Source organism: Malania oleifera, chromosome 5, assembly GCF_029873635.1.
Source record: "Malania oleifera isolate guangnan ecotype guangnan chromosome 5, ASM2987363v1, whole genome shotgun sequence".
Classification (NCBI taxonomy): domain Eukaryota; kingdom Viridiplantae; phylum Streptophyta; class Magnoliopsida; order Santalales; family Ximeniaceae; genus Malania; species Malania oleifera.
In genome coordinates, this window is record NC_080421.1 from 46,231,002 (window position 1) to 46,256,959 (window position 25,958).

General features: G+C 35.7%; 2 protein-coding genes across 2 annotated transcripts in view; one reads left to right on the forward strand and one right to left on the reverse strand.

The window, feature by feature from the left end:
- LOC131155748 (uncharacterized) overlaps nucleotides 1-20,336 on the forward strand; it is a 31,373-nt gene extending 11,037 nt beyond the window's left edge. Inside the window, exons 5-10 of the mRNA XM_058109128.1 lie at nucleotides 78-215; nucleotides 321-572; nucleotides 866-1,186; nucleotides 1,271-1,488; nucleotides 1,608-1,694; nucleotides 19,968-20,336. Of these exons, the coding sequence (XP_057965111.1) occupies nucleotides 78-215; nucleotides 321-572; nucleotides 866-1,186; nucleotides 1,271-1,438 (879 nt within the window). The 3' untranslated portion in view covers nucleotides 1,439-1,488; nucleotides 1,608-1,694; nucleotides 19,968-20,336. The remainder of the gene's footprint in view (nucleotides 1-77; nucleotides 216-320; nucleotides 573-865; nucleotides 1,187-1,270; nucleotides 1,489-1,607; nucleotides 1,695-19,967) is intronic.
- An 827-nt stretch (nucleotides 20,337-21,163) lies between these two features.
- LOC131155149 (uncharacterized) overlaps nucleotides 21,164-25,958 on the reverse strand; it is a 127,268-nt gene continuing 122,473 nt past the window's right edge. The window contains exon 19 of the mRNA XM_058108087.1: nucleotides 21,164-21,728. Coding sequence (XP_057964070.1) covers nucleotides 21,654-21,728 — 75 coding nt within the window. The 3' untranslated portion in view covers nucleotides 21,164-21,653. The remainder of the gene's footprint in view (nucleotides 21,729-25,958) is intronic.

Sequence of the window (25,958 nt, forward strand, 5' to 3'; positions counted from 1 at the left end):
GTGTTAGCCTTTGCTGTTTAGATGCTTTGGTCACTTCTTTCAGCTTCTTTGATGTGTTTATTTATTTCACCCTATAGATTTGGAACCTTAAGCCTGGATGGGGGAGCAGGCCAGATATACATGTTGAAAATGGTCATTCTGATGATATCACAGGGCTTAAGTTCTCCAGTGATGGGAGGATTTTATTATCAAGAAGCTTTGATGCTTCACTTAAGGTAACTGCGATGGTTTTGCATATCTTCTTACTGTTCATTTTATTATTGACTGTATCATCCATTTCAGCTTCTTGTCACCCTTTCCCCACATTGAATTTGTATTAGGTTTGGGATTTGCGCCAAATGAAAATGCCTCTCAAGGTGTTTGAGGAGCTTCCAAATCATTATGCCCAGACAAATATTGCATATAGTCCTGATGAGCAGCTCTTCCTGACTGGAACATCTGTTGAAAGAGAGAGCACAACTGGAGGTTTGTTGTGTTTCTATGATCGAGTAAAACTTGAACTTGTGTCAAAAGTTGGAATTTCCCCAACTTGCAGTGTTGTACAGTGTGCTTGGCACCCTAAGCTAAATCAGGTAACATCAGACTGCTTGTTCATTGAGCTGCACATTTATTCTGGATTATGCATTTCATGTATGTTTCCAAAGCAAATTTATGCAATGTGAGAACTTATTGTTTCTGATCATTAAGTTTATTGTCTCATTCAACTTGAAGTTTTTGTTGTGCTTATCAGTCTAAAATTCTAAAGATTTTGTGCGAACAAGGGCCAGTTTTTAGCTTCTATGTGCATGTGCGAGTGAATATGCATGACTTAAAACATGTGTAGCAAGAGAATACTTAATTTTGAACGACTATTTTGTCATTGAAGATCTTTGCCACTGTGGGGAATAAAAGCCAAGGTGGAACTCACATACTCTATGATCCATCCACTAGCGAGAGAGGGGCTCTTGTTTGTGTTGCACGTGCACCAAGGAAAAAATCTGTTGATGATTTTGAAGCAAAACCTCTGATCCACAACCCACATGCTCTACCCTTATTTAGAGATCAGCCAAGCCGTAAGCGGCAACGGGAGAAAATGTTGAAAGACCCAATCAAGTCTCATAAGCCTGAAATGCCAATAACAGGACCAGGCTTTGGTGGAAGAGTAGGTTCAACTAAGGGAAGCTTATTAACCCAGTACCTTCTTAAGGTATTAATATTCTTTCCCCTTATGTTCCTCCTTGTATTCTGCATGATGAAACTGGTGATAAGGATTTTTTGGATTTCATCGCAGCAAGGGGGTTTAATCAAGGAGACTTGGATGGAAGAAGATCCTAGAGAAGCTATACTGAAGTATGCTGATGTTGCAGCAAAAGAACCAAAGTTCATTGCTCCAGCTTATTCCCAAACCCAGCCTGACCCAGTCTTTGCGAAGTCTGATTCTGAAGAAGAAGAAAAATGACATGAACTTACTGGTTCATTGTTTTTGCAAGCAGTATTTTTGAGTACAAGGTACCTCCTTACATTATCTTTGGCAATTTAATTTTTGGTGACTATTTGCTGCAGCTTTTTGCTGTACTTCTCATTGAACTGATGCTCACATGTTCCATTCTCTGTTTCCTTTTTGTCAGCTGAGTTGAGAACTGTACCTGCTGTTTCTCTTACCTGCTGGACACCTGCTAAAGATATTGAACTGAACTTAGGTGCTTATGCTGAAGGTATTGATACATCATTTATTGGTTACCCAGTGTTTTGTGTAGAAGTGCAGTTGATCAACTATTTAGAGGCTATTTGGTAACATTGCCTTTCTGCGTTTTCTGCTTTAATTGCAGAAAATAAAAATTGGCTACATGATGCATATATGGTAACATGTTTGTATTTTCAATAAAACTGCAACAATAAGTAGTGTTTCCAGAATTTAAAGAAGTGGAAATGTCATATGCTCTTGTTTCGAAACAGTGGAAAACACAGAGGTCTGTACCTACTACCTGTTTGTCTTTAGGGATTTATTTGTAATTCTCGTATATGTTAGTCTTTCCAAAGTGGTGCGTGAACATCATGTAAGAGACAGACGGTGAATTTGAATCTGAGAAATTATCTTCTTCTCCTTTTCTCTTCTTTCTATATCTCCTTCTTATTTGTCTCTTTCCCTGTGAAGCCCTTAATCTTCTGCATCATTTGATATTAGAGAAGTATAGATCTCTCCCTCATTCTACCCCTGCTGCAGAACTTTCTCCCATACAAGAACAGTACGATAAAAAATTTCATAGGCCTTAATTGCTGCAATTTATCTCATAAATCCTTTGATCAGAGCCCAATCAAACCAACGGTGTCTTTCCACTGCCATTGAAGTCATGAAACTTCCCAACACTTGCAAATTTGCCTGAATCACAGCCATTTCACCTGTATCTTGAACATCACTTTTTTCGACACCATTTTGTGACATCTCCACTGCCATAAGAAACAGACATCACTGATCAGCCCCTCTAAATTTCATCACTGTCCAAAAAGGAGTGTGGTTGCATGCACTGGTGAAAGAATCTCCAGATGTTGCCCTTCTGAATTTATTTCCTCACAGCATCGGCACCACCGAAATCACCACCCTCCAATTTACCTGTGCTCCAAATCTCATTGTCAGAAAGTCACGGCTGTTGACCCATGCACCCCCCTCTTCCGCAACTTGCATTTGCTCATTGCAGATGCTGTTCTCCCAGGTTGCCTTTTTTTTTTTCAACCTTCCATTTCCACCCTTCATTTATAGCCATGTACCTTCCTAAGTCCCCACACTTGTTATAATTTCCTTCTCTGAGTTAATTCCATATAGTTCCCACTCAATTTTTTTTTAATAAACCCAGTGATTTTTTGTTTTCCTTACTGCCAAGTGCACCTCTATCCCAAAAAGAATAAAAAAAAGTGGTCCACTATGACTTAGGCCTTTGTCTTCTCTTTAACCATATCCAGACCAAGGCAAACCACGCACTGAATCATGTCTTGACTCAAGAGTGGTGGCCAACCAAAACAAATCAGCTTCTGTAGAATTAAAAAGCAGTAACATGGCGATTAATGTTGAGTTGTCTGCAAAGATAGACTTTTTATCTAGTTGAGTATAGAACATTAAGAATACTTAGGGATCCTCACCAATAGTTTGCCTTGGGTAAGAGGCCAATTGATTTTTCCACCAAACAGGGAAGTGGCACAGCTGCTGTTACTCCCCAAAATTTTGAACTGCATGAAGGCCAAAATGTTGATTTTAATGGGGGTATTAAATTGGAAGTTTCATATATTAATTGTGGTGGTTCTGGTGAATTTGATGATTGGGTATATTCTTTGGAAAACTGTTTTCTGTGGTATGGTAGGAGTGAGGCTTGAAAGTTGTATTTGGCTGAATCAAAATTGAAGGGAATTGCTCAATTTTGGTGGCTAAACAACAAGAGATCTTTAGGAGGAGATATGGTGAGATCAAAACATGGGATGAGATGAAGCAAGTCATGCAGGAACAATTTGTACTTCTTAAAGTCCCAACTTTTTGATTTAAAGCAGGATGACAAGTCATTGGTTGATACACTAGTATGTTCTATCATTTGGCTACTCATGTTGACATAGACCTTAAAGAGGTTGTGATGATTGATTTTGAAGCCAGCTATTGCCTCCATGCTTGTTGCATGCCTTCTCATTACAATTGGATATGTACGGCATAGGCTGGCACTCGGATAGAGAATTAAGCCCCCATTTGGGAGCACTTAAAAAAAAGTGCTTATAGCACTTATCACTTAAAATAAGTACTTTCACAAAAAAAGTGACGTTTGACTTGTACTATAACAAACACTTCTTTCAAAAAGTGCTTTTCTAAAATCACTTTTTTGAGAACTTTTTAAGTGAATTTTGAGAAATAATCTAATATAACTTTTTTGGCCATGTTTTAGTGACATTGTTCATAGGTGGGTTCAATTTTGTAAATATAAGAAATTTTAGTGGCTATTTTATAATTTTAAAAACACATTAGAAGATAATCTTATACTATTTTATTATGTATTATAATATATTTATTATTAATGAAACATAATTCAATTATGGAATGAAGAAAAAAACCATCTATTAATTTGAAATAATATTAAAAATTAGAAATACTAATTTAGTTAATAATATTATTTTAATATAAATTACTATGATAATCATATGTTATAAATATAAATCAAGAACAAGATTATTGTTAATCAAAAAATAATATTATATTATTTTTAATTAATTAAAATATTTAAGTATTAATTAAAAATGATAGTTAACATAATTATTAATTAAATTGTTAATTTAAAATTAACCATATATTATTTTACTATGCATTATAACCTATTAATTGTTAATAAAATATAATTAAATTCTGGAATGAATAAAAAGAATCATCTATAAATTTAAATTAACATTAAATGAATTAAAAATTTTAATTTAGTTATTAATACTATTTTTAAATTAACTTAATGTGATAATCATGTCTTATAATTTATAAATATACATTAATAATAAGATTATTGTTAATTAATAAATAAGAATATTATATTATTTTAGTTAATAGAAAATATTTAAATTTTAAATAGAAAATTAATGTTATTATCATTTTAATTTAGTTATAAAAATATTAGTATTTTTATTTAAAATATATTTAAAAATAACTATATATTATTTTACCATGTATTATGATATATCAGTTATTATAATTCAATTATGGATTAAACAAGAACTATTTATTAATTTAAATCAACACTAAATAAATTAAAATTTTGAAGTTAATTAATAATAATATTTTTATCATAATTTAATATGATAGTAATATGTTATAAATAAACATTAATAACAAGATTATAGTTAATTAAAAGTAATAGTCTTACATTATTCTTTAATAGAAAATATTTAAAATTTAATCATAAATAATTAAAATAATTGTTAAAGAAATTGTTAATTTAAAAATATTAATATTTGTAATCTAAAATATTTTTAAAAATAATCATATAGTGCTCCATAATAAAAGTAAGTATCCAAATACCACTTATGTTAAACACAACCAAACACCACTTATAACTTTTAGCTCTTTTTCAGTTCAGCACTTATTATCGACACTAATTAAATTCAACACTGTTTTTTTTTTTGAAAAGCACTTCTGCATAAGTGGTTACAAACGAACCCTATATGCAGCATAATCCTCCTAGGGTTGCATCAAACTGTAGGCTTGATAAGACTGCAAGTAAAATCGTGCAAGAGAAGTTAGTTGAGTGGTTGGGTAAAGGAGTTCAAACTAGTACAATTACAAGACTCACGAGCATTCTAGAACAACTTCTAAAGTCCTGCAAGAAATTAATTGTTTCAAATGCTAGGTTTTGGGAAATGAGTTGTTGAATGTTTTAACCAAGTCATGGCAATTGGAAGGAAAAAAAGAAGACAGATGATGCCATCCAAGTAATTGAAGCTAGACAAAAGTCACAAGTAGCTTCGATGAAGATGGCAATGTGGGAGATTCTTAAGTACTTTAACTTGGGTGATTGGTCACTAGCAGCTTTGTACTTTGGTTATTGATCTTGGTAGCTATGAGGAAGTTGAATTAGAAGGTTCCTAATCCATACAAGATTCTTGCTCGAACAACACCAACTTGAAAGTCCATGTTTATGGCTTGCTTACCTTCAAGATTGGTGCGATTATAGAGGCAGTGAAGTTATAATCGACTCTCTTTTACATTCTTTTGGGATGTCCTTGGTGATTTGGTACGATGATTAAGCATGGAGCTAATGAAAATTCATATACCATCTGCACTGATGAGAAGGGGTATAAGTTGATGCCATCTTGATCTCTTCCGCTAATATGAAGGGCAATGATTCCTTTTGTCAATTGGTGCTTTTCCAAGTCTGGAGTCAATTTCTTCTCGAAAGGAGGGAATTGATGTAAGACGCGAAATGGGATTTGTATTGATCATTTTGGCCCTATTTGGAGGCTGATTTTAAGGAAGGGGGTCGAAGGACTATAGGGGTTCTCAACCCAAATGTGTTTAGTTTAATTTGTAGATAGGTTTATGCTTATGTGGGGTTCACTTGTTAATATATGTGTCTTGAGGGTTTCACTTAATTAGTAGAGTTATATGGGGTTTATTTGTGAATAGATATAAGGGATTTATTTGTTACTCCTTTATGTTTCACTATTTTCTGTACATGTGTGAGCATCATGTAAAAGACAATTGGTGATTTTGAATATGAGAAGTTAACATGTCTCCCTTCCCCTGTCTACCCTCCTAGGATTAGGATTCAAGATAGGTAGAGAGAAGTGGAAAAAGAATAGGACACTTATGAAACTTTGATTCTATTTGATGAAAATGGCTAACTATGTGGCTATTATAGAGTTTACATTGAGCCTTGTACGTGCATCAACAGTTTCAATATCAATTATAGTTAATGTATTTAATGAGGCCTATTCATCTAGATACATGAATCCTTATGGATATATTACCCAATCCATAGAACTTGTGCATTACTCAAGCAAAACATGATGATCATCAAGTTTAGGGGGGTTGTTTGAAATCAAATTAGACTTGATGTTTATTGCGTTTGGTTCAAGTAGTTGGAAAGTTCTTTGAATTAGGTAATGTATCCATATGGATTCAAGTACCTAGATAAGTAGGCCACATTAAATACATTAATTGTAATTTTTATTAATTCATGTTCAAGGCTCCATGTAAAGAATTGGCAATATAGGACATGTTTGGTATTACGTTTGTATTTTCAACAAAATGACAGTTTTTTAAATTTCAAGAAAAGTGGAATGTCTTAATGCGGCCCTTAATTGATTTGGAGAAAGGGGAAAACATGTACACTTGAGTTCAGTGCATCCTTATATATTGTTAAAATGGTCAAAACCTAGCAACATCAAGTGCGTCTCTCTCTCTCTCTCTCTCTCTCTTTGTGGGTGTGGAGTCTGTGGACATGCACTTCTTGCATAGGATTCTTAGCCTACTTTTTTATTTTTTATTTTTTATTTTTTATATAACAAAATAATTTCATTGATAGAATAGCAATGTACAAGCAAGAGAGTAAGGCATCTCCTTTCAAGACTCTGGGTTACCCTAGAAAAATTAAAAATGAAAAACCAAAAAGAACACTAGAAACAACCTGAAATAATCAGTAGGCCCTATCAAGTCAGCAAGAAAGCCAATCACGCTTAATGTTTGAAAAATGCATACCCCTGAAGTTCCCATTACCCACACAACAAAAAGAAGCCAAATGGTGAATCTTCTCCTAGCAAAAGAGACCACTTCTTCCCTGAAAATATGCGTGTTTCATTCCATCCACAAACCCCAATATATAGAAAATGAGGCACAATTCCATAACTCCGCACCCCCCCCCCCCCCCACCAGTTTTCCTGCCTGACCAACAAAATGAATTGCCAAAAACTCCTCCATTGTCTTTGAACAAACCCAACATTCCCCAAAATAGTTAAATAGCTTGTTCCAAATCCTTCGGGTGAAATCACAATGTAAGAAAAGATGTGGAGCAGTTTTAGAGCAATTAAAACAAAGCACACATACATTTGGAGAGGGAGCCTTTATGGTCTTCTAATCTGTAACAAGTTATTGATGTTGATCCTATTAGGAACGACCAGCTAGAGAAAAGCTTTGATTTTAGGGTCGATTTTGGCCTTAGAGATAGTTTCATAGAGAAGAAAAGAAAAACCAGGGCTAGTCAAGAACTCACAAAAAGATTTGCATGAATTACGAATAAAACCCCAAGGGATCCAAAGACCAAGAACGGCTATCAGCTTCCATTGACAATTATTAGACAAGACTAACAAGGAAGATAGCTCCTCCATCTCACTGTCTTTCAAGGGTCTCCTAAAGTGAAAATCCCAAGAAGGTAAAAGACCACCAAACTCGATAATAAAAGAAGAAAGATCCATCTTGCCCCGAGCTCAAGTGAAATAGGCGAGGAAAAGAGGTGGACAAAACAACATTCCCCAAACCTAGATCTTTCCGAAAGCAAATATTGCAATTGCTACCCAATATAAATTTAGTACGGGGAGTAAAGAGGGAATAAATATGAGAGATTGCTTTCCCTGGACTTTTAGAAGAACATCTAAGACCAGAATTGGCATCCCACCTATTCCTATCAAGTCCAAATGTACCTTTATAACTTTATGCCACAAGTAAGAGGCCTCTAAAGGAAACTGCCAAAGCCATTAGACCAAGAGAGCTGTGTTTTTAGACACCAAATTACCAAGACCCAAGTCGCCCTCTTGTTTAGGCCTATAGACCACCTCCTAACTCACTAAATGATCCCTAAAACCCCCACCCCTGATCAAAGAAAATCTCTTATGATTCTCTCCATCCTACTAGCCACCCCCACTCCCACCCCCATAGGAATTTTGAAAATGGATAGAAAATACAATGGGATACTAGAAAGACAAGCTTGAATGAGAGTAATACTACCTCCTAAAGAAAAATAAAAGCACCCTTCCAACTATCTAATCACACACACTCTTGATAATAGGGTCCTAAAAACTAGTGGATCTAGGAGTACCCAAAGGAACTTCTAAATAAGATAACAGCCAGTCCAAAGTGGCGCAACCTACCTCCGATGCTAACTCCTTGCCATGCTCCTCTGACAAATTAATAGTGGTGATACTGCTCTTCCTCAAATTGATCTTAAGCCCTAAAACCCTTTTGAGTATTTGAAGAAGCCCTGGAATATTCAAAAAGGATGACCTATGATCCTCTAAGAAGAAGATTAGTATCGTCAACAAATTGAAGATGTGAAACCATTACCTCCTCCCTCCCCACTTATAGGCCTTTCACTAAACCTCTAACCATAACTCTATCAACCATCCTTGTCAAGGCATTTGCCATTAAAATGAACAAAACAAAGGAAAGAGGGTCTCCTTGTCTAATCCTGTTGTAGCTCTAAACCAAGATTTAGGCTTCCCAATCACTAACACCAATTAAAACACATTAGACATATAACCTTTCGTCCACCTTTGCTATCTCTCTCCAACACCCTTTTTCAAAAACATCTTATCCAGGAAATTCCAACTCTCCCTATCATAGGCTTTCTCAAAAACCAAATTAAAAATAGGCCCCATCTTCCTTCTCCTAATATCCTCAAGGACTTCATTTGCAATCAAAATTGCATCCATTATCTATTCCCACCACCCACCCCCCCCCCCCCAGCTTTTTTTGGGCCTTAGTAGTAGACTTATCCAAGAACCACACCCAACCTTCTAGGTAGGTAGTACTTCAGTGATTATTTTGTAAACACTGGATACTAGACTAATAGTCTATAATCAGATATCTTGATAGACCTGCTTTTCTTAGGCACTAAAGTTATGAAGGTAGAGTTAATACTCTTACATAAAATCCCATTCCAACAAAATTCATTAAAAACCTTCATCAATTAATCATTAAGCAGATAGTTCTATAATGAGATACTAAACTAAATTGGTCCATAATCAGATATCTTGTTAGACTTGCTTTTCTTAGGCACCAAAGTTATGAAGGGAGAGTTAATACTCTTACATAAAATCCCGTTTCAATAAAATTCATTAAAAACCTTCATCAAGTCATCCTTAAGCAGGTTCTTCTTCTTCTTCTCATCCTCTTTGTTTGACACGTCTTTATTCTATGCAATAATCTTGGCCATGCTGATTCTAGAGAGAGATTTTAGAGATCCACTTGGAGAGATATGGTTAGGAGGAAAAATCACTTTCATGTTCTTACACCTTCCCCCTCCCCAACACTCGTGTGTGCACACATACGAAAGGTAAAAAATTCCTATCCTCTACTGTTATCCTCCTTTTACATGCCACCTTAGGTGAATAACAACACCATGGGGTGGGAAAGTTGTTTGTTGTAGGAAAATAATCCACGCTAGGAAAATACCATGAATGCAATTTGGTTGCTCACTACCTTGTCACTTGTGTTTCCTGAGAGGTGAAAAGGCTGATAATTTTTTTTATAGGAAAATGCCTTCCAACTTGTATAAAAAACCAGAGCAATTAAAATCTGTCATCCTTTGAATTGTTCAAAGATACACCCCAAAAAAGCAACAGGAGCCAAACCACAAGAGGCATCTAAAAATATCACTCTCCCCTCACAAATTAGACAGTGTGAGTTGATCTTTAAAAGTCTTAGCATTCATCTCCATCTCTGTAAAGTCCAAAGGATGGCTTATTGAGTATAACTCCACTCCACTATATCTTCCCTTTCTTATTTCTCCCAAAACCCCAAAACTTAACATAAAAACATCCGCTGCTTCAGGAATCACCCACATCTCCCTGATGAAGTAGGAAAGGCTGGAAAGCTTATTCCAATGCTGCCTAGCCACTGGACAATGAAGAATTAAATTTGCTTGTCTTGTTGGAAGCTATGCACATCACACAAATATCTAGACTGATTGCAATGCTAGATCTGCTCACTTGCAGCAAGTCATTAGTATTAATTAAGTTAAGAACTAAAGTCCAGGCAAATGCTTTGATCTTGGAGGGAACTTTAGCCTTTGGAATCAGACAAAGGAGAAGGGATTGAGGATTGCTACAGAGTTATCAAGTCAAATACAAATGTCCCTCCTTGAATGAGTAACAAGAGGTTTCAAAATTGCCCACAAATGGAGAAGCTTTTTGATGTCTCATTCATTAAATTTATGAGGAAATGGTAATCCCAGGAAAGAAAGCCATCTTCTAGAGAACCAAAGGAAGCAAGAGGGCATTATTCATGGAGGAAAGTCTAAAAAGACTGGAACCAAAATTAGAAAAATATGTCTTTTTATAATGTTGATAAGGCTGATAAAAAATGTGAAAAATAAAAAATAAAAATTTTCATTATGAATGACATCAAATCATGATCTAGGAACCCTTGTTATTTTGAATCAAAATTCCAAAGTGATCTGGCTGATGAGCAAACACTTCAAACAGTGCTATACAACCTCCATCGATTGCCACAATGTAAAAAATTGTGACACATAATCCACTCAATATATTTTTTCAATAAAAGATGTGTTGTGTTAAGATTCTACTGTTCTAGATGTTATGACAATGTATGGTGACAATAGGTGGTGGCAATAAAATATTTGCCTACTTCAAAATTTCTAGTTTCAGTTTGTTTTGTTGTAAGCATTGCCACTTGGTCACCCATCTTCAGTCTCTTGTGTGTTGGGGCTTTTGAGTAACTATAATGGGAAGTGGTTCATCTCTAATTGACATGGTTATCAAAATTGCGATTTGGATTCATGTTCTAGATTCACCTCAATGATCCAGATTGCAATGAAATTTGGAATCAAGTAGAGCAGAATTGGGATTGCATGTAGGATTGTTCAGATCCTACCTTGTCACCTGGATTGGGTTTATTCTCTTTTTGGGCTTTAGTATTAAGGTCCATTACATGTTTTTATTGGCCCAAAGGCCTTAAAAGGTTTCCTTTTGTGAGCTAGTTGGCACAAGTTATCAAAAACTAGGGCAAAGTAGCTCCCATTGATCAACAGATTCAGCACCTGACTTCTCGTTGGAGTTCAACACCTCAGTCCTCTTTGAAGTTCCGCAGCCAGAACTTGATTTCTCTCCTGTTCTTGGTTTCAATCAACACCTAGCTTCTTTCTTTGGAGTTCGACAACTGGAGAGCCCTTCATATGGTGTTCAATCAGCAGCAGGCAACTCTAGGTTTAAACCACAGAGTCTTGCTTCTTTCTTTATCCTTCATGTTCAACAATAAGAATTCTTGGTGTTCGATCAGCAGCAGCCAAGCACAAACCCAAGCCAGCTGGCCCAGCAGAGTTATGCTTCAAAACAGAGAGCTTTTAAGTTTTGCTTCTTGAAGAGCTTTGAGATTGGAGAAAGACCTTGATTTCTTCATATTCTCCTCATTCTCAAGAATCTTTCCTGTTTTTCTTTTTTTCTTCTTTAAAACAATAAAAGAGTCAACTTTGACGCTGTGGTAGACTCACAGAGAGCTATCTTTTAACAGTCCAATTTTCTTTTGTAAGCATTGTCACACTTTTAGGCTGTTAGCACTTATCAGACTCAGCAATGAGCTCTGTTTTTCTCGTCCTTTTCCTGCTGTTCTTTTTCTTCTTTTTATGGTCTGTAGTCTAAATTTTTTATACCTTGATGATTTATGACTTATGGGTCTGAATTTTAAATTAGAAATTTTAAATTTAATTATTGTTAATGCAGTGGCAGTCTATCGGCCAATGTTTTAAAAGGCTCAAACAAGGTTCGCCTCAAGGCAAGGTAGGCCTAAAATGCCTTGAGGCTCAATCCAAAATGCCAAATCCCAAAAAGGCTAACGTATTGCATGCTAAGTCTTATGCATTAATACATAAGACCATTTGCACCATTTTAGTGGAGGCTTATGCATTTTGGATGTGTGAATCTCAAGTTAGATTTGGCGAGAAAAATTTGACTGTGTATATATAAAAAGAATGTCATAATATGAGTTGATTTCTAGAACTCTTGAACCTCAGCCTTTCCAAAATAATTGAGAGTTGTATCTTAGATCTTGAAAATAATTTGAACATTGTAATGTTGTAACTATCTCTTGTCATGATTTATGTAATGAGTTCAAGTTAACAATTTTTGAATGCCTAACAAGGAGTTTAAATTTATATTTGATTTTTTTAACATTATATCTGTGATTTTCTTAATTTTTATTTATTCGTAAAATATAGGTAATTTATTTACATATTTCTTCTAAAAATAAAATTCTCAAAAAGGCTTAAGCCTTGCCTTCTTAAGGGTTCGAACTTCTCACCTTACACCTTTTCCTTTTAAAACATTGGTCTAGCCACTATAGTAGAGAAGCAACTTACTGCTTACGTCAACCTATTTAAGTTATTTAACTTCATTGAATTTTTCTCCTTGATTGCTCTCATTATTTTGTTGTGAACTTGACAACTACTTGTTCTAGGACTTGGGCAGCTGTGCTTACTACCTAAGCACCTATCTATATCATGTCGAGCCGTGTTGGTGGATTGGGAAAGAGTAAAAAGATAAACTCAACTGGTAATAGGTCTGATGTTGGATGGGAACATGGTATAGAAAAAAAAAAAAGGTGTCCCCAGGCAACAAGGCTCCTCTCTTTGCATGGGTCAGGGGAGGATCATCACAATGTACGTAGTCTTACCTTGCTTTTATGCAGAGATTGTTCCTTAGGAACTCTTGACCAACTAGTCACAAAGGAGCAACCTTATTGTTGATTCAAGTCCCGTCCTTATGGGAACATGATATAGAAGTGGATAATAATCCAAAGAAGGTGAAATTCGGTATTGTGGAGTTATTTGATTTGGTGGTATCTATAGGCTAAATCATCATTTGAATTAGGCAAAACGTTGAGCCTGTAGCAAAGTACCAAAGGATGCGAGGAAAAAATTCCTTGACATTTTGTGTACGCAATTGCAGGAATCTTAAGGGAGAGAAAAAAAAAGAAGATACATATATAGTCTAAATGATGAATCCTGTGAAGAGATGCAACCACTAACAGAAGGGGTATATTGGATTGTTTCATCTTCAAATCAAGAAATCAAACAACATGGAATCAAATTTTCTAAAAGGGTAAAGTTTGTCAACAAATTGCTAGATTTTTCTACACTAGTGCTATTTAATTCAACTGTGTGAACAAAAACTTTGTGCTAATGCTTGATATGGTTGGGAAATATGGATCTAGACTTAAAACACCCTCTTATCATGAAATTGGAGTGAAATGTCTCAAAAAATGATGTAACGAGGGTTATGGATTTGATTGAAGTGTACATGTTAAGAGTGGAAGAAAACTGGTTGTACTGTTATGTTTGATGGGTGGATTGATAAAAAGGAGGTCCATTTGTAACTTTTTGGTGAATTTCCCTAATGGAACTGTCTTTTTGTTATCTATTGACACTTGAAATCTCAAAAATTGCAGAAAAGGTTTTTGAAATGTTAGATTTGTGGTAAAGGTTGGAGAAGAGAATTTTGTACAAAACTACAAATAGTGGCAAGAAACTTCAAACTACAAATTAGCTGGTGAGATGTTAATGGAGGAAAGGAAAAAATTGATTTGGACACCTTGTTTAGCTCATTGAATTGATTTCATATAAGAAGATTTTGAGAAAAAGCTTCAAGCACATTATGTGACTATTGCAAAGGGTAGAAGAATTACAGCACACACACATACACATATATATGGACCATGCTCATTACTTAATTGAAGAAGTTTGCCAAAGGGAGGGATCTCACTAGGCCAACTGTGACTGCATACTTTACTTTATTTTGCCTTAGTGAGCATAGAGGAGCCTTGATTTTTATGTTTTCTTCAAAGAAATAGTTAGTTTGCAGCCTCAATAAGGGAAGAAGATTAAAAAAATTGTGTTTTGACAGTTAAAAGTTTTTGGCCACATGTAATTATGTGCCAATTAGGCTGCATTGTCACTAATTAAGGTATTGAGGATGGTAGACTTTGATGCACTACCAATGGGATTTATTTATGAGCAAATGGATTGCGTAAAGGAAAAAATACAATTGAACTTCGACAATGTTCAAAAGAGGTAACTCAACTATCTCTTAGATTGTTTTGAAATTGCTTTAATTTGCAAGAGCACAACTAGAGTAATTTAAATTGTCAAATCTCTTATTTCAGCCGTTTTATTGTCACTTTTTCTGTAGTTATCAACTAGTTTAGGACATCATTGATGAGAGATGGGAGCCTCAACTCCATAGGCTATGGGCTGCAGTCTACTTGTTGGATCCCTACTATAATTATAGCCTAAATTTTTAAGGCAAATGTGAAAGTTAAGATTGGTTTGTACAATTGCCTCCAAAGAAATGGTGTGTGATATTGATGAACGAGTAAAAAACAATTTGCAAGAATGCTAGTGGACTTTTTGGCATTGAACCAGCAATAATGACAAGAACCAACAAATCTCCGGTTGATTGGTGGGATCCTTATGGGGATGAATGCCCTAAGTTCAAAATATTACCAATCCGAATATTAAGCTTGTAGATTGCTGGGATGTGTGAGAAGTTGGAGTGCATTTGAGATGGTAAGAAGGATTAACTCGAAGTATATTTGCATTAAGATTATATAATATTTAAGATGTTACTTTTAAATTGTAAGTTATAATAATATTGTATATTTGTATAGGTGCATACACTTGAATTTGTGTTCTGATGATATTGCATTTGATGATGAATGGATAATAGAAAGAGAAAGTCCTACTCTTTCATCCAAGGGAAGATGGTTGGATGTTCATGATAGGGCAGTCTATAAGCAAGCCTCGAATAGTGCTGAAAGTGAGGAATCTTGGGATGATGGAGAATTTATTGTAAGGACTTTACAAGAAGCATGTGAGTTTAGAAAAATTTAAATATATATATTTTTGAAAAGCTAGAGGTTGCTTGGTGTAAAAAAAAAGTATGAACTCATAAATTTGTGTTTGTTTGTTCACTATCTTCTCAAAATGAAGGAAATAGAAATCTATGAAGTTGATGATGATGACAATGAAGTTGATGAACACATAATTGATTCGAGAATGAGGCATCCAATACATTTAATGATGATGAGGTCCATGATGATAATATTAATGATAGGCTAGATGAAGACATTGATGATGATCTCCATGAGCTTGATGCACATGGGTTAGCCCTTGTTTGGAACATCTTAAAAGAACTACTTATTGCGAAAAGTACTTGGTTTGAATAATAACAAGTACTTATTAAATACTTTTGAAATTCACCTTTTTTTTTTTGGGGAAAAAGGTACTTTTTAAGAAGTGATTTGGGACTACTCTTGGGGGGCTTATAAGTACTTTCAGCAGTAGAGAGGCTGTTGCAAACTTGTAATATTGAACAACTTTTGGACATTATTGTCATTTTAACTCTTTCTTTCTCCTTTATCAACTCCCTGCCTCTCCATTTCCAGTTCCACTATCCGCTCTGTGCCACCTCTGTTGCCACTGTCCTTTTCCTCCTCCCACTCGATCTATTGCATTGGTTCCTCCTCTTCTTCCTCGTATTCTGCAAGCATCACCTCCTCCTACGCCAGCATCGCTCCAATATGTGCTTTGATTTTTTTTTTAAATCTTTATAGAAACAAGATTTTATAAGTAATTATCAATTGTTAATAAAAACTAGAAAAGGTGAATTATTTTTTTAAATTTTTTTGGAAGTCTTAATATCAGAGACAAAGTAGTTCTGCTATTCAAATATAATATTGGTAATGGAAAGACCAGTTCATTTATTTTGATAATTGGCATGGCACCCTTTTGGTCCTCTGTTCAAGAAGTATGGTTGTACAATTCAAAGTGAGTCCTCTCTTCTTAAGAGTGCTACTGTCTCATCATCATTAAAGAAAGATGCAGGTATTGGCCGAGATGAACTTCTTCGTTGATTTTTTTGCTGGAAGATATTTGGGAATCGTTGATATTGGGCGGTGCTTTGATCGACTGCAATCTAGGAGATGTGGTGCAGTTTTAGGGGAAAGTATCTTTCCATCTCTGTACCTAGGTATTGGATGGTTTCGTATGGGTGAGGTTGAGGTCAATTTTCTGGGTTCATGCACAGATGTGTGTGTTTTTAGAGAAGAGATTTTGATGGAATGGGGTGGTAAAAGGTGTTGATTAGCCAACACTTCTGAAAAATGGAGAGTTTTTGTGTTTATTGTCATAATAAGCTATTGGTAGAGGGCAATAATTAGGTGGCCGGAGTGGTTGAGGAGCGGCAGCTAGGGTTTCTAGGAACATCGTCACTGGGAGAAGATGGTAGGCTTTCCAGAAGAATCATTGCTGGGAGAATATGGCTTGGTTGCTTATGGGCTTTACTTTGGATTGGGCTAGATATTTTGTCTTTTAATTTCAATTTGAGCCAACTACAAATTTTTTATACTGATTTCCATATTTTAAATGAGGAAAAGGTTCAGCTGTCTTTCTAAGGCCAAGCACACTTCACACTCTCATATTAGTCAGCTGGACCATTTAAAGGAGGAAAGGGGAATTACTAATGGGCAGCTCCAAATAGAGTACAAGGAAACACATGTCTAGGGCTGCTGGGCAGGTGGGGGAAGTGAAGCTTTTGTGATTCTGTTGCTTCTGCTTCTCACGGGGCAGCTCTCTCTCAAAGGGATTCTACAAAAAACTCATTTGAGGGTTTCAAGTGGAGTCTGAGCCCCAGCAATTTTTGGGAGACCAGCAACCTTCCAAAGCTGTCGGGTATGGTTATTTTTCTGCTTTGTCTAACAATTCTGAGCCACAATCAGAGGAGGAAAGCCGGCATGTTTTGGTCCAAAAATCATTTTTTAGTGGTTGTTGTGCAGCTTTAGGAACGAGTGGGTCATATCTTAATGACGAGTTGCACGAACGAGACGGTAAAGGAACAGTTATTGATGCAGATTAGAGAACATAGAGTTATTGTGGGAAATAATGGTGGTGATAACTGATGAGTAAGCCTTGGATGGTAGAAAGAAATTGATAGGCCTGAGTCTACTAGAGTTTATACTTGTTGGGTGGCAATGCTGGCAGGGCTTGAATTGAGTAATTCTCTTGATATTCAAATTAAATCTGATGTGGGGGTGAGTATAATTTTATGATGAAAGGCCTCTGGTAGTTTTAGCATTGAGGAGATGTCCAATGTTGTGAAAGTGGAATTAGGTCAGAAGATTAGTGAGGTAGGTGGATGGGGTGATGAGTCTGATAATAAGAGTTATTAATGGTGACTTTTCTTGTGATAATGGTTTATTATTGGATCAGTTTGGTGAGCAAAATACGTATGTTTGACTGAATGTGGCAAAACAGATAAAAATCCATTAACTCAATTCGAATCCGGTTTGCTTAGACGGACTCATATTTTAAACGAGTCAGCTATGGTTTTAAAGAAACTTACATGTTATATCCAACGAATATCCAAATTCGTTAAGAAAAGGGGTTTTAGCCTATTTACTATTTACATTTTACACAATACGCAATTTCCAGTCTATATATGGCCATGCAATGCAAGATTGCAATGGGCTCAAAATCAGAGACCCAGACTCCTCAACCCATGCAGCTACACCCCACGGACTCCACCAAAATGCTTAATCCCAGAGCTCCATAGGCCATTACTAGACATACTAAAACTCTGTTTTCTTTAGCCAAAAGCAGCAAAAACTCAAAAACACATTAAACCTTAAAATTCAATCCTTTCTTCTTTGCTCTTATTCTCGGTCTTCCCACAACCTGTACTTCCTAGTTCCACCAGAAAGCAGTTTCCATACTGCCAGTACACGGCTTATGCTGTAGCAGTATGCCGAATTTCCAGTGCATAGATGAAACTACACAATCTAGACTCTCACAATCTGGGGCGTATTATCCCAACTCTCATAGTGTGGCAGTCCATCGCACACGGTCAGCTATTCACATTTTTGCACTTGATTTTTTCTTTTTGGATTCTGGCATGTTTGAACATTGAAATTCAATAATCCATTCATGCAAAATTGGTTATTAAATGTGCAATTCACCAAATTATAAATTAAAAAACTACTTTAGTTGTTACATTATGAAATGAGTTAATGATCAGTTAGTCAAAAAACTTATTGGTAGGAATGATAGATTATCCACCTATTCAATCTGAACTGCCAGCAGTCAGTCGCTTAATTGAGTTGAATATGAAAGCTTTTTTGTTCATCTGATTATCACCTAAGCTGCCACAGATTATTTGATCCAATCTGCTTTGCTAGGTTTATGTTTGATGTTGATTTAGTTGGTGATATTTTTCTATGCCAACGGCTTTGCTTGAAAGTTTTGAGGGTGTTCCTATTTTTTAGAATGATTATATGGGTATAGAGCAGTGAGTGATCATTAGTTGGGATGGCATATTGCCTACCCCCGCAATCTCCATTGGTGCAGATTAATGAGAAAGATCTTGAAGCTCAATAACTTATGGACATGATGGGATTATGATAGTCTGATCCTAGGGACAAGAAGAAATTAAATTTGATGGGGGTAAACAAGAGGTGAAAAGAGACCTATAACTAGACCTGTTCAATTAACTGGATGAGATTTTGGTTTAAAAAAGAGTTCCTTCTAGATTTGGAAAAGAAGATTGAATTGGATTACCTGTGACAAATTAGGCATTGATTGGAAAATCTGTGACAGTTGATAATTTATCATTCCTAATTTATATTTGAATGTTATGTATTTAATTTTTCAGATTAGATAATCTGCGACGGATTAGATGAATAATCAGATGACCAAATTGCAATTTGATATCCGATCCGTTTAATAGGCAGATTGAATATGAGTTGGTTTAAGTGGATTGAATTCGATTTAGATTTATGGATTTTTATCCATTTTGCTAGGTCTTGTTTTCTCATCTAATTATTTGTTAGGTTTTATTCTTTATTTTTGTGTTTTATTCTTTATTTTTGAAGACTTCCTGTTCTCTCTTAGTTTGAAATTTATTTTTCTTCTATCTTATTAATACATTTCTTTTGCTTTTAAAAAGATCATATATTTAATTTTGTTCTCATTTTTCTTGATAGACAAGCAAAAAAAAAAAAAAAAGGTAAATTCCTTTCATATTTTCCATTCATTTTTATCATGTTTTTAACGGAAGTACAAATTTACTCATCCTTGTTCATTTATTGTGCTGTTTCTGTCTTTTATTTAATACAAATTTCAACCCATTGGGCTGCATGAATCACAAACATTCTATATTTGAGGTTTTTAATTTTTTTTTTCACCTTAAAATGGAGAATATAAATTTATAAATTTGGAAAGTTGAATTTGAATTTATATGGGATTTAAATAGAACTTACATTTGTTCAAGTCCACACATTCAGATTCAACTCTGAACTCACTAACACTATTTAATTTCTTGTTTGTTAATGTTGATTATAAGGCAGATACGATGTTTTTCTTTTTCTGGTATGAGCAAAATTTATATTATGTTGGGTTTTGCTAAAGCGAGGATCATACAGTGGAAGCTATATATACTGTTAATAAAATGTTTGTCGTTGGTTCATACACGAACAGGTTGAGCGGTGTGGATCATGCTCCCAGCTGCAGGTGCCATTTGCGAATTGCGGGGACGAGTTCAACAAATGCGTGCAAGACTCCATTACTCTTTCGTGAAAAATGTACAATGTACAATGTACTCGCGGAGGTGATTAATAATTTAAAGAAAACACTTCCAGACCAGGAAAATAGAACTGTTGATGCGTTGGGAAGCACTGAATTTGGGTTGAAAGCCCACTTTTACAGGGGCATAAGTAAATGATTGGGAGCATAGGTTTTGAGATTTCAAATTTGTATGAATTTTTAGATAAAATTTTGTATAATTATATATAAATATAGACAAACATGATTCACCCAAGTTCTTTTGGTGTTTCGTGTTTCCATAAACTCTTAAATGTTGAGTATTTTACCCAGTGCCAGTTAAATTCTTAGGACCAAATTCAATGCATTTAAAATTTCTAAAATAATAAATTAATTGGAAACCTGGTGCACCCCCAGTAACTTGATTCACATGCTCGGATATTTTTTTTGGTTTGTTAAAAAATTGGTAATCTTTAAAGGTCATGCCATGACTATATCATATGGCTAAATGATACCTGTTAATCTGGTTTTATGAAAACATCATGACTAGCTTCAATTTAAAACTTCCTTGTTTAAAGGTAGGGGAAACAATCTATTGGATACAAGCTTGCCACTTCAAGAGTCTACATCAAGGATTTTATTTGTATGAAGGAGAATAAACAAACAAGAAAAAAATTTCTTTTTTCATTCAAGTATTGATGTTTTGTAGAATCAAACTTTATTTGTTGATTTGAAACATTTTTCATTTTTTTTTTTCAAATCAAACATGAAAAAATAATATCTATCCTATCTTTTTGTTTTTTTTTGTTTTTTGTTTTCGTTTTTATAAATATTTTTCAGGTTCCAAATAAACCAGCTGAAAACATGTAATGCTAAAAGAAAAACAAGAAAAGACGGCTTTAATGTGAGAGAGAGAGAGAGAGAGAAACGAGTGTAGAATCTTGTTGGCCAATATACGAAATGAAAAATTCTCATGCAGTGAAGCAGGCAACAAATGATTAGTAGAGCAAGCAATCTCATCATCCACAAACCCTTTGGATGTGCCCCATCCGACGACCATAAACAAAACCTACTCTCATATGACACACAAACTCTAATTACAAGTTCCACAGAAACGATGTTAAGCTCTGTGATGGCTGAACTTCAAAATATATTTCATCTCAATGTTACCATATACAAAGCAACATCAAATTAAAAGCTCCAAAGGTTATGATACATCTAATTTTATATTATCCTCGGATAGCTCTTTTATTGGGTTATTTAACATTTACAAGAATTTGAGACATTGCTTATCTTTGGTAATCCCAACATCACATCCCTTCTAAAAAGATTGGGATGATGATCATTTTTGTTGGGCAGTGCTACATATATCATTTCCTCTGAAGCATTTCACTATACTAAACATTACCATACAAAATTTTATAAGCCTCTAACCTATGCATCAGATCGTCATGGCTGACAACTCCCAAACCATTGGAACAGCAGAACTGGCCGATGCAGTCAATGCTATCATCAAAAGAACTGATTTCAGTTCTCACGCCTCCATCCCTTGGCTCCTATCTGATGGATTTGTTTGTTTCCTATCTTCAATATCTGAGCTGAAGAACTGAACTTAAACAGGTGTCAAATGTACTCATGCTCGTAGATTGACAGACGAGAGTCAGATAGAACACTAAACAGTTGTGTCTCTACTAGTAGCTGCAAAAGCCAAAAAGTATGTGTAAGTTAATAAACTCTTCTGGCTAGGTAACTTGCTGCAAAAGGATGTAACTAACTAGAAGTCTTCAACTTATCCATGTTCACATTGCAAAATATGATTTGGTGCTAACATCATTCATTCCAAATAGAAATCACAATTATAGGGTAACCCAGAGGAAATAGGAGAACAATTTAAGACACTAAAAATAAAATTCTTCATAGATTGAAGTCTCATATTAAGTAAGGGCGATTGGGGTTGTTTCACACTAAATCCTAAATTTCCGATTTCTGTGCATAAAACCCTATAATTGTTTCAAATCAATTTGATAAATGACAATCGTCTCAGCGATGGACAGAGAGCCTCCTGTGAGCATCATCTCATTTATTAAACCTTTTAACATAAGCTAATTGAACAAAATTAGAGTTTAGTTGTTAGTTAGCAATCATCCAATTTGGTTCATGGTGACTCTGTATGCAGTTTTCTACTTGAGAAACCCTATTACTCTTAACCAATTATCATATGCCTGGTTTCTATGTTGAGCATGTGATTGACTCAACTGTCTATTTCTGAATCTAGTTAAGGAGTGGTGGGATGAGTGTGTGGTAGACGGTTGGGAAAGGTTTTGTTTTATGAGAAAATTAAATTTTTTTTGGATTAAAACTTAAGAACGTACAATTCTGTCTTTTTTGGGGGCTGTATTGGGTTAGGACGAGGGTTATTTTACAGGAAGTAAGGTCCCTTTAAAAGGTTGGAGGATGATGGGGCTCTTTCAAAGGACTTGGCTAGGAGTTCATTTGTAAAGGAGTTTTGAGGGGGGGTTCTTACGAGGAAGTAGGTTAGCTAGAGACAAAAGATGATGTTGAAATTGGGTAAGGCAGTAGACTGTGATACTAGACTCTGTTCAGGTTGGCTAGTGGCAGTAAGTGCCAAATCTTCATTTAAGAATTAAACAATGATGAGAGTTTAGTGATTGAAGACCAGGATTCAGTACAGAAGAGATTACTGGTTGTTATAGGACTATTTATTCGGATGAGGTTGATGGTAGAGCTATGAATTGAGGGTGTGGACTGGTGTTTTGTTCACAGGGCTGAGGCTTTATGGTTAGAGATGCTTTTTGAAGAAGAGCAAAAGTGCTGCATTTGGGATGAAAAGAAAAAAAAGGCTTCTAGGCTTTGATGGGTTCACTATGATTTTATTCCATAGTTTATGGGATATTTAAAAGCTTGTTTTTTTGAAGGTATTAAATGAATTTTTTGAAATGGACTTGTCGGAAAAGAGTACAAACATCACTTTCCTGACCCTCATGCCTAAGCAGGATTTTTCAATTAGAGTTGACAATTTTAGTCATTAGGGGAGCCGCTTTCTCTTTCTTTTGACTTTGGTCGCTTATGTTTTGAGTAGACTGATTGTAGAGGGGTAGATAGAGGCTTAGTGCAAGTAATTAATGTGGTCCAGATGATTTGTTTCTCTCTCATATACAGTATGCGGATGAAACCATACCTTTTGACACAAGTAGTTTTCTTAACATGTTAACTATTTTGCATATTTTTTAGTATGTTGGGCCTTAAGATTAATTTGTCTAAGAGTGAGTTAGCAGGTGTTAACATTGAGTTAGAAGTCCTGGTATTTTGAGATGATCACTTATTCACTTAAGGGTGCCTTAGGAGGTAATCCTGTGGCTTTTTCTATTTGAGATTCAGTTGATGCAAAGGAGTCTAGGAATAAGAATGGGTGGAGGGGCCTGTTCTTATTGTGGGGGTTAGAATTTCTCTCGTTGAGGATATTTTGCCTTGGTCTAATTCTGACATTGCCAAAGTGCTGTTAAATTCTAATCCTGTTATGTGGTAACTGGTAATGCAATCCCTTTAGATTTGAGAATGTTGCTGATCCATCATTCTTTTGGGGCTAATGTTGAGAACAAGTGCAAAGAGTGTTTGGTTTAGGGTTGGAAAAATGTTCCAAGTTCATGAAAATTTTTGAATTTTTTGGAAAAAAATTTGGAAATTTTGGAATAATGAGGTTGTTGGAGACAAAAGGAAGAAAGGAATTCTTTTAGAGATGGAAGGGCTAGATGGCTTGGAGGTGTGCAGGTAGTCGAGAGGAAGAGGATAGGACTAGAGGGGGTCAACAGAAGTAACAATTTAAAGGAGATTTCAGCAAGGATATTAGTTGGAGGAAATTATTTGACATTAAAATAGGTTGAGGGGGCTGATAGTTTCATAGGGTGGCCAATGGGAGGAGGATGAGTTTAATTGAGTATGCAAATTGGAGAGGACATTACTGATTTCTATAAAAATTTTACTCAAGAGGAAGTTCAAGAGAGGTTCATGATTGAGGGGCTTGCTTGAAGTCACATTGAGGGGGGAAAATGATCCTTGGTTAGAGAGAACTACTGATGTTGAGGAGGCCAAGGCTGTAGCGTTTGAAATGGAGATAGGTAAGACTCTAGGCACTGACGATTTCATGATAGTGTTTTTCTAGGATGGTTGGGGGGCGACCAAGGATATTTTTCATGTGTTTCATGGTAAAGGAGTGGTTGGGAGGAGCTTCAATTCTACCTTTGTCACTTTTTTTTTTTCCTTAAAAAGATCGCCCAATTTGGGTGAAAAACTTGAGGCCTATTAGTTTCGCTTTTGTTTTAATCACTTGGAATGTCTACCTGGACAAGCCCCTCAGACTCCCCTAGGCGGCAGCAAACCAGGGGAGGACGTGACCAGCCCCAAGCTCCCTCCTGATAAATTAAGAATTGGCCTTCATGCAGAATTGAATCCAAGAGCTCCTAGTACCAGAAAACCTTGTACCCCGCTATGTTCACTTGAGCCAAACCTTTGGGTTCATATTAGTTTGGCTATTAGTCTATAAAATTTTAAATTTTTCAGGAGATCTTGGTTGACTAAGTGATGATGGCACAGAGTGCTTTCATGAAGGATAGACAGAATTATGATTGTGTGACGACATAAAATGTGATGGTTGATGATGTAAAGGGGCCCTTTTGATAAGACGTTTAATAAGGGGAGAACATGGATAAAGGTTGCTTGTCGTACATTTATATGTCTGTGATTGTGAATGAGCAACTTAAGGATTGGTTGAACGCTTCTTGGGGGTTCAGGCAAGGGAACCCTCCTTTTTTGTTTATGATGGTGGTTGACGTAATGGGCAGAATGGTCTTACATGCTCATGGGCTAGGTGTGATTAAAGGGCTCAATGTAGGTAGGGATAAGGTAGAAGTGTCCCATATTCAATTTGTTGATGATGATGCTATTTTCTTTTTGGAGGCTGATTTTGAGAATTCAATAGGTATTTACCCCGTTAAAAAACTTTGAAAAAAAATCAAGGTGGAGGGATTAATTGTCTAAGGGTAGTGCTAAGATAGAGGAGTTTATGTCCTTAGCTTGTAGCAGTAGAGGAGTTTATGTCTTTAGCTCGTAACAGTTCTTTCTTCTTGGCATTTGTCTTGCTTGGGTCTTCCTTTAGGGGGCAATCCTAGATTTGTCTTTTTTGGGATTTGTTGTTCCAGAAAGTTGGGTATTGTTGGGCTAAAAGGACCACCCACACTGCAATTGGTGAAGAGATAATGAAATTACGAGAAATAGAATAACACAAGAAATGTACGTAGTTTGGCAGTAAGTCCAAAGGAAATCCAACAAGTTTACCGTCAAAGCGTAGAGAAAATACAACAAGAGAGTATCACCTCTCTCCTCATAATTGTGAAAAACCCACAACCCTTTCGGACCTTTCCTAACCCAAGAAGAGAAAGTTGTGCAGGAGGAAAAAACCAAGGTGAATCCTTTTTTTTATAATCCACCCTCTCTTGAACAGTTACACTGTACTCTCTCAACTCAAATGGTAATGAAACATCATTCCTTGTATAGACCCTACATGCATATAATGTCCAATCATCCAAAAAGTAACCACACTAAAATTGCCTAGAAAATTGTCCGCAAAGTCAAGATATGACTTTGAAACTAGCATACTTGGAAAGCCCAGTCATACACATCAAACAAGGAGTCTTCAAGGAAGAAAGTACAGCTAGTTGCAAACTCAACCATGCATGCCTTGAAAAAAAATATGCCTCCAGAGACTAATAAATTAGCGTTGGAAACAAGCTTGGCATGGCAACCAAGCATTTATGTTCCATGCAAGGATCAAGGATCAACTTCCAGCACACTTCTTCCTTTCATTTTAATTTTTATTTTCTTTTATCATTTGTATTAGTTGGGTTCCTCCAA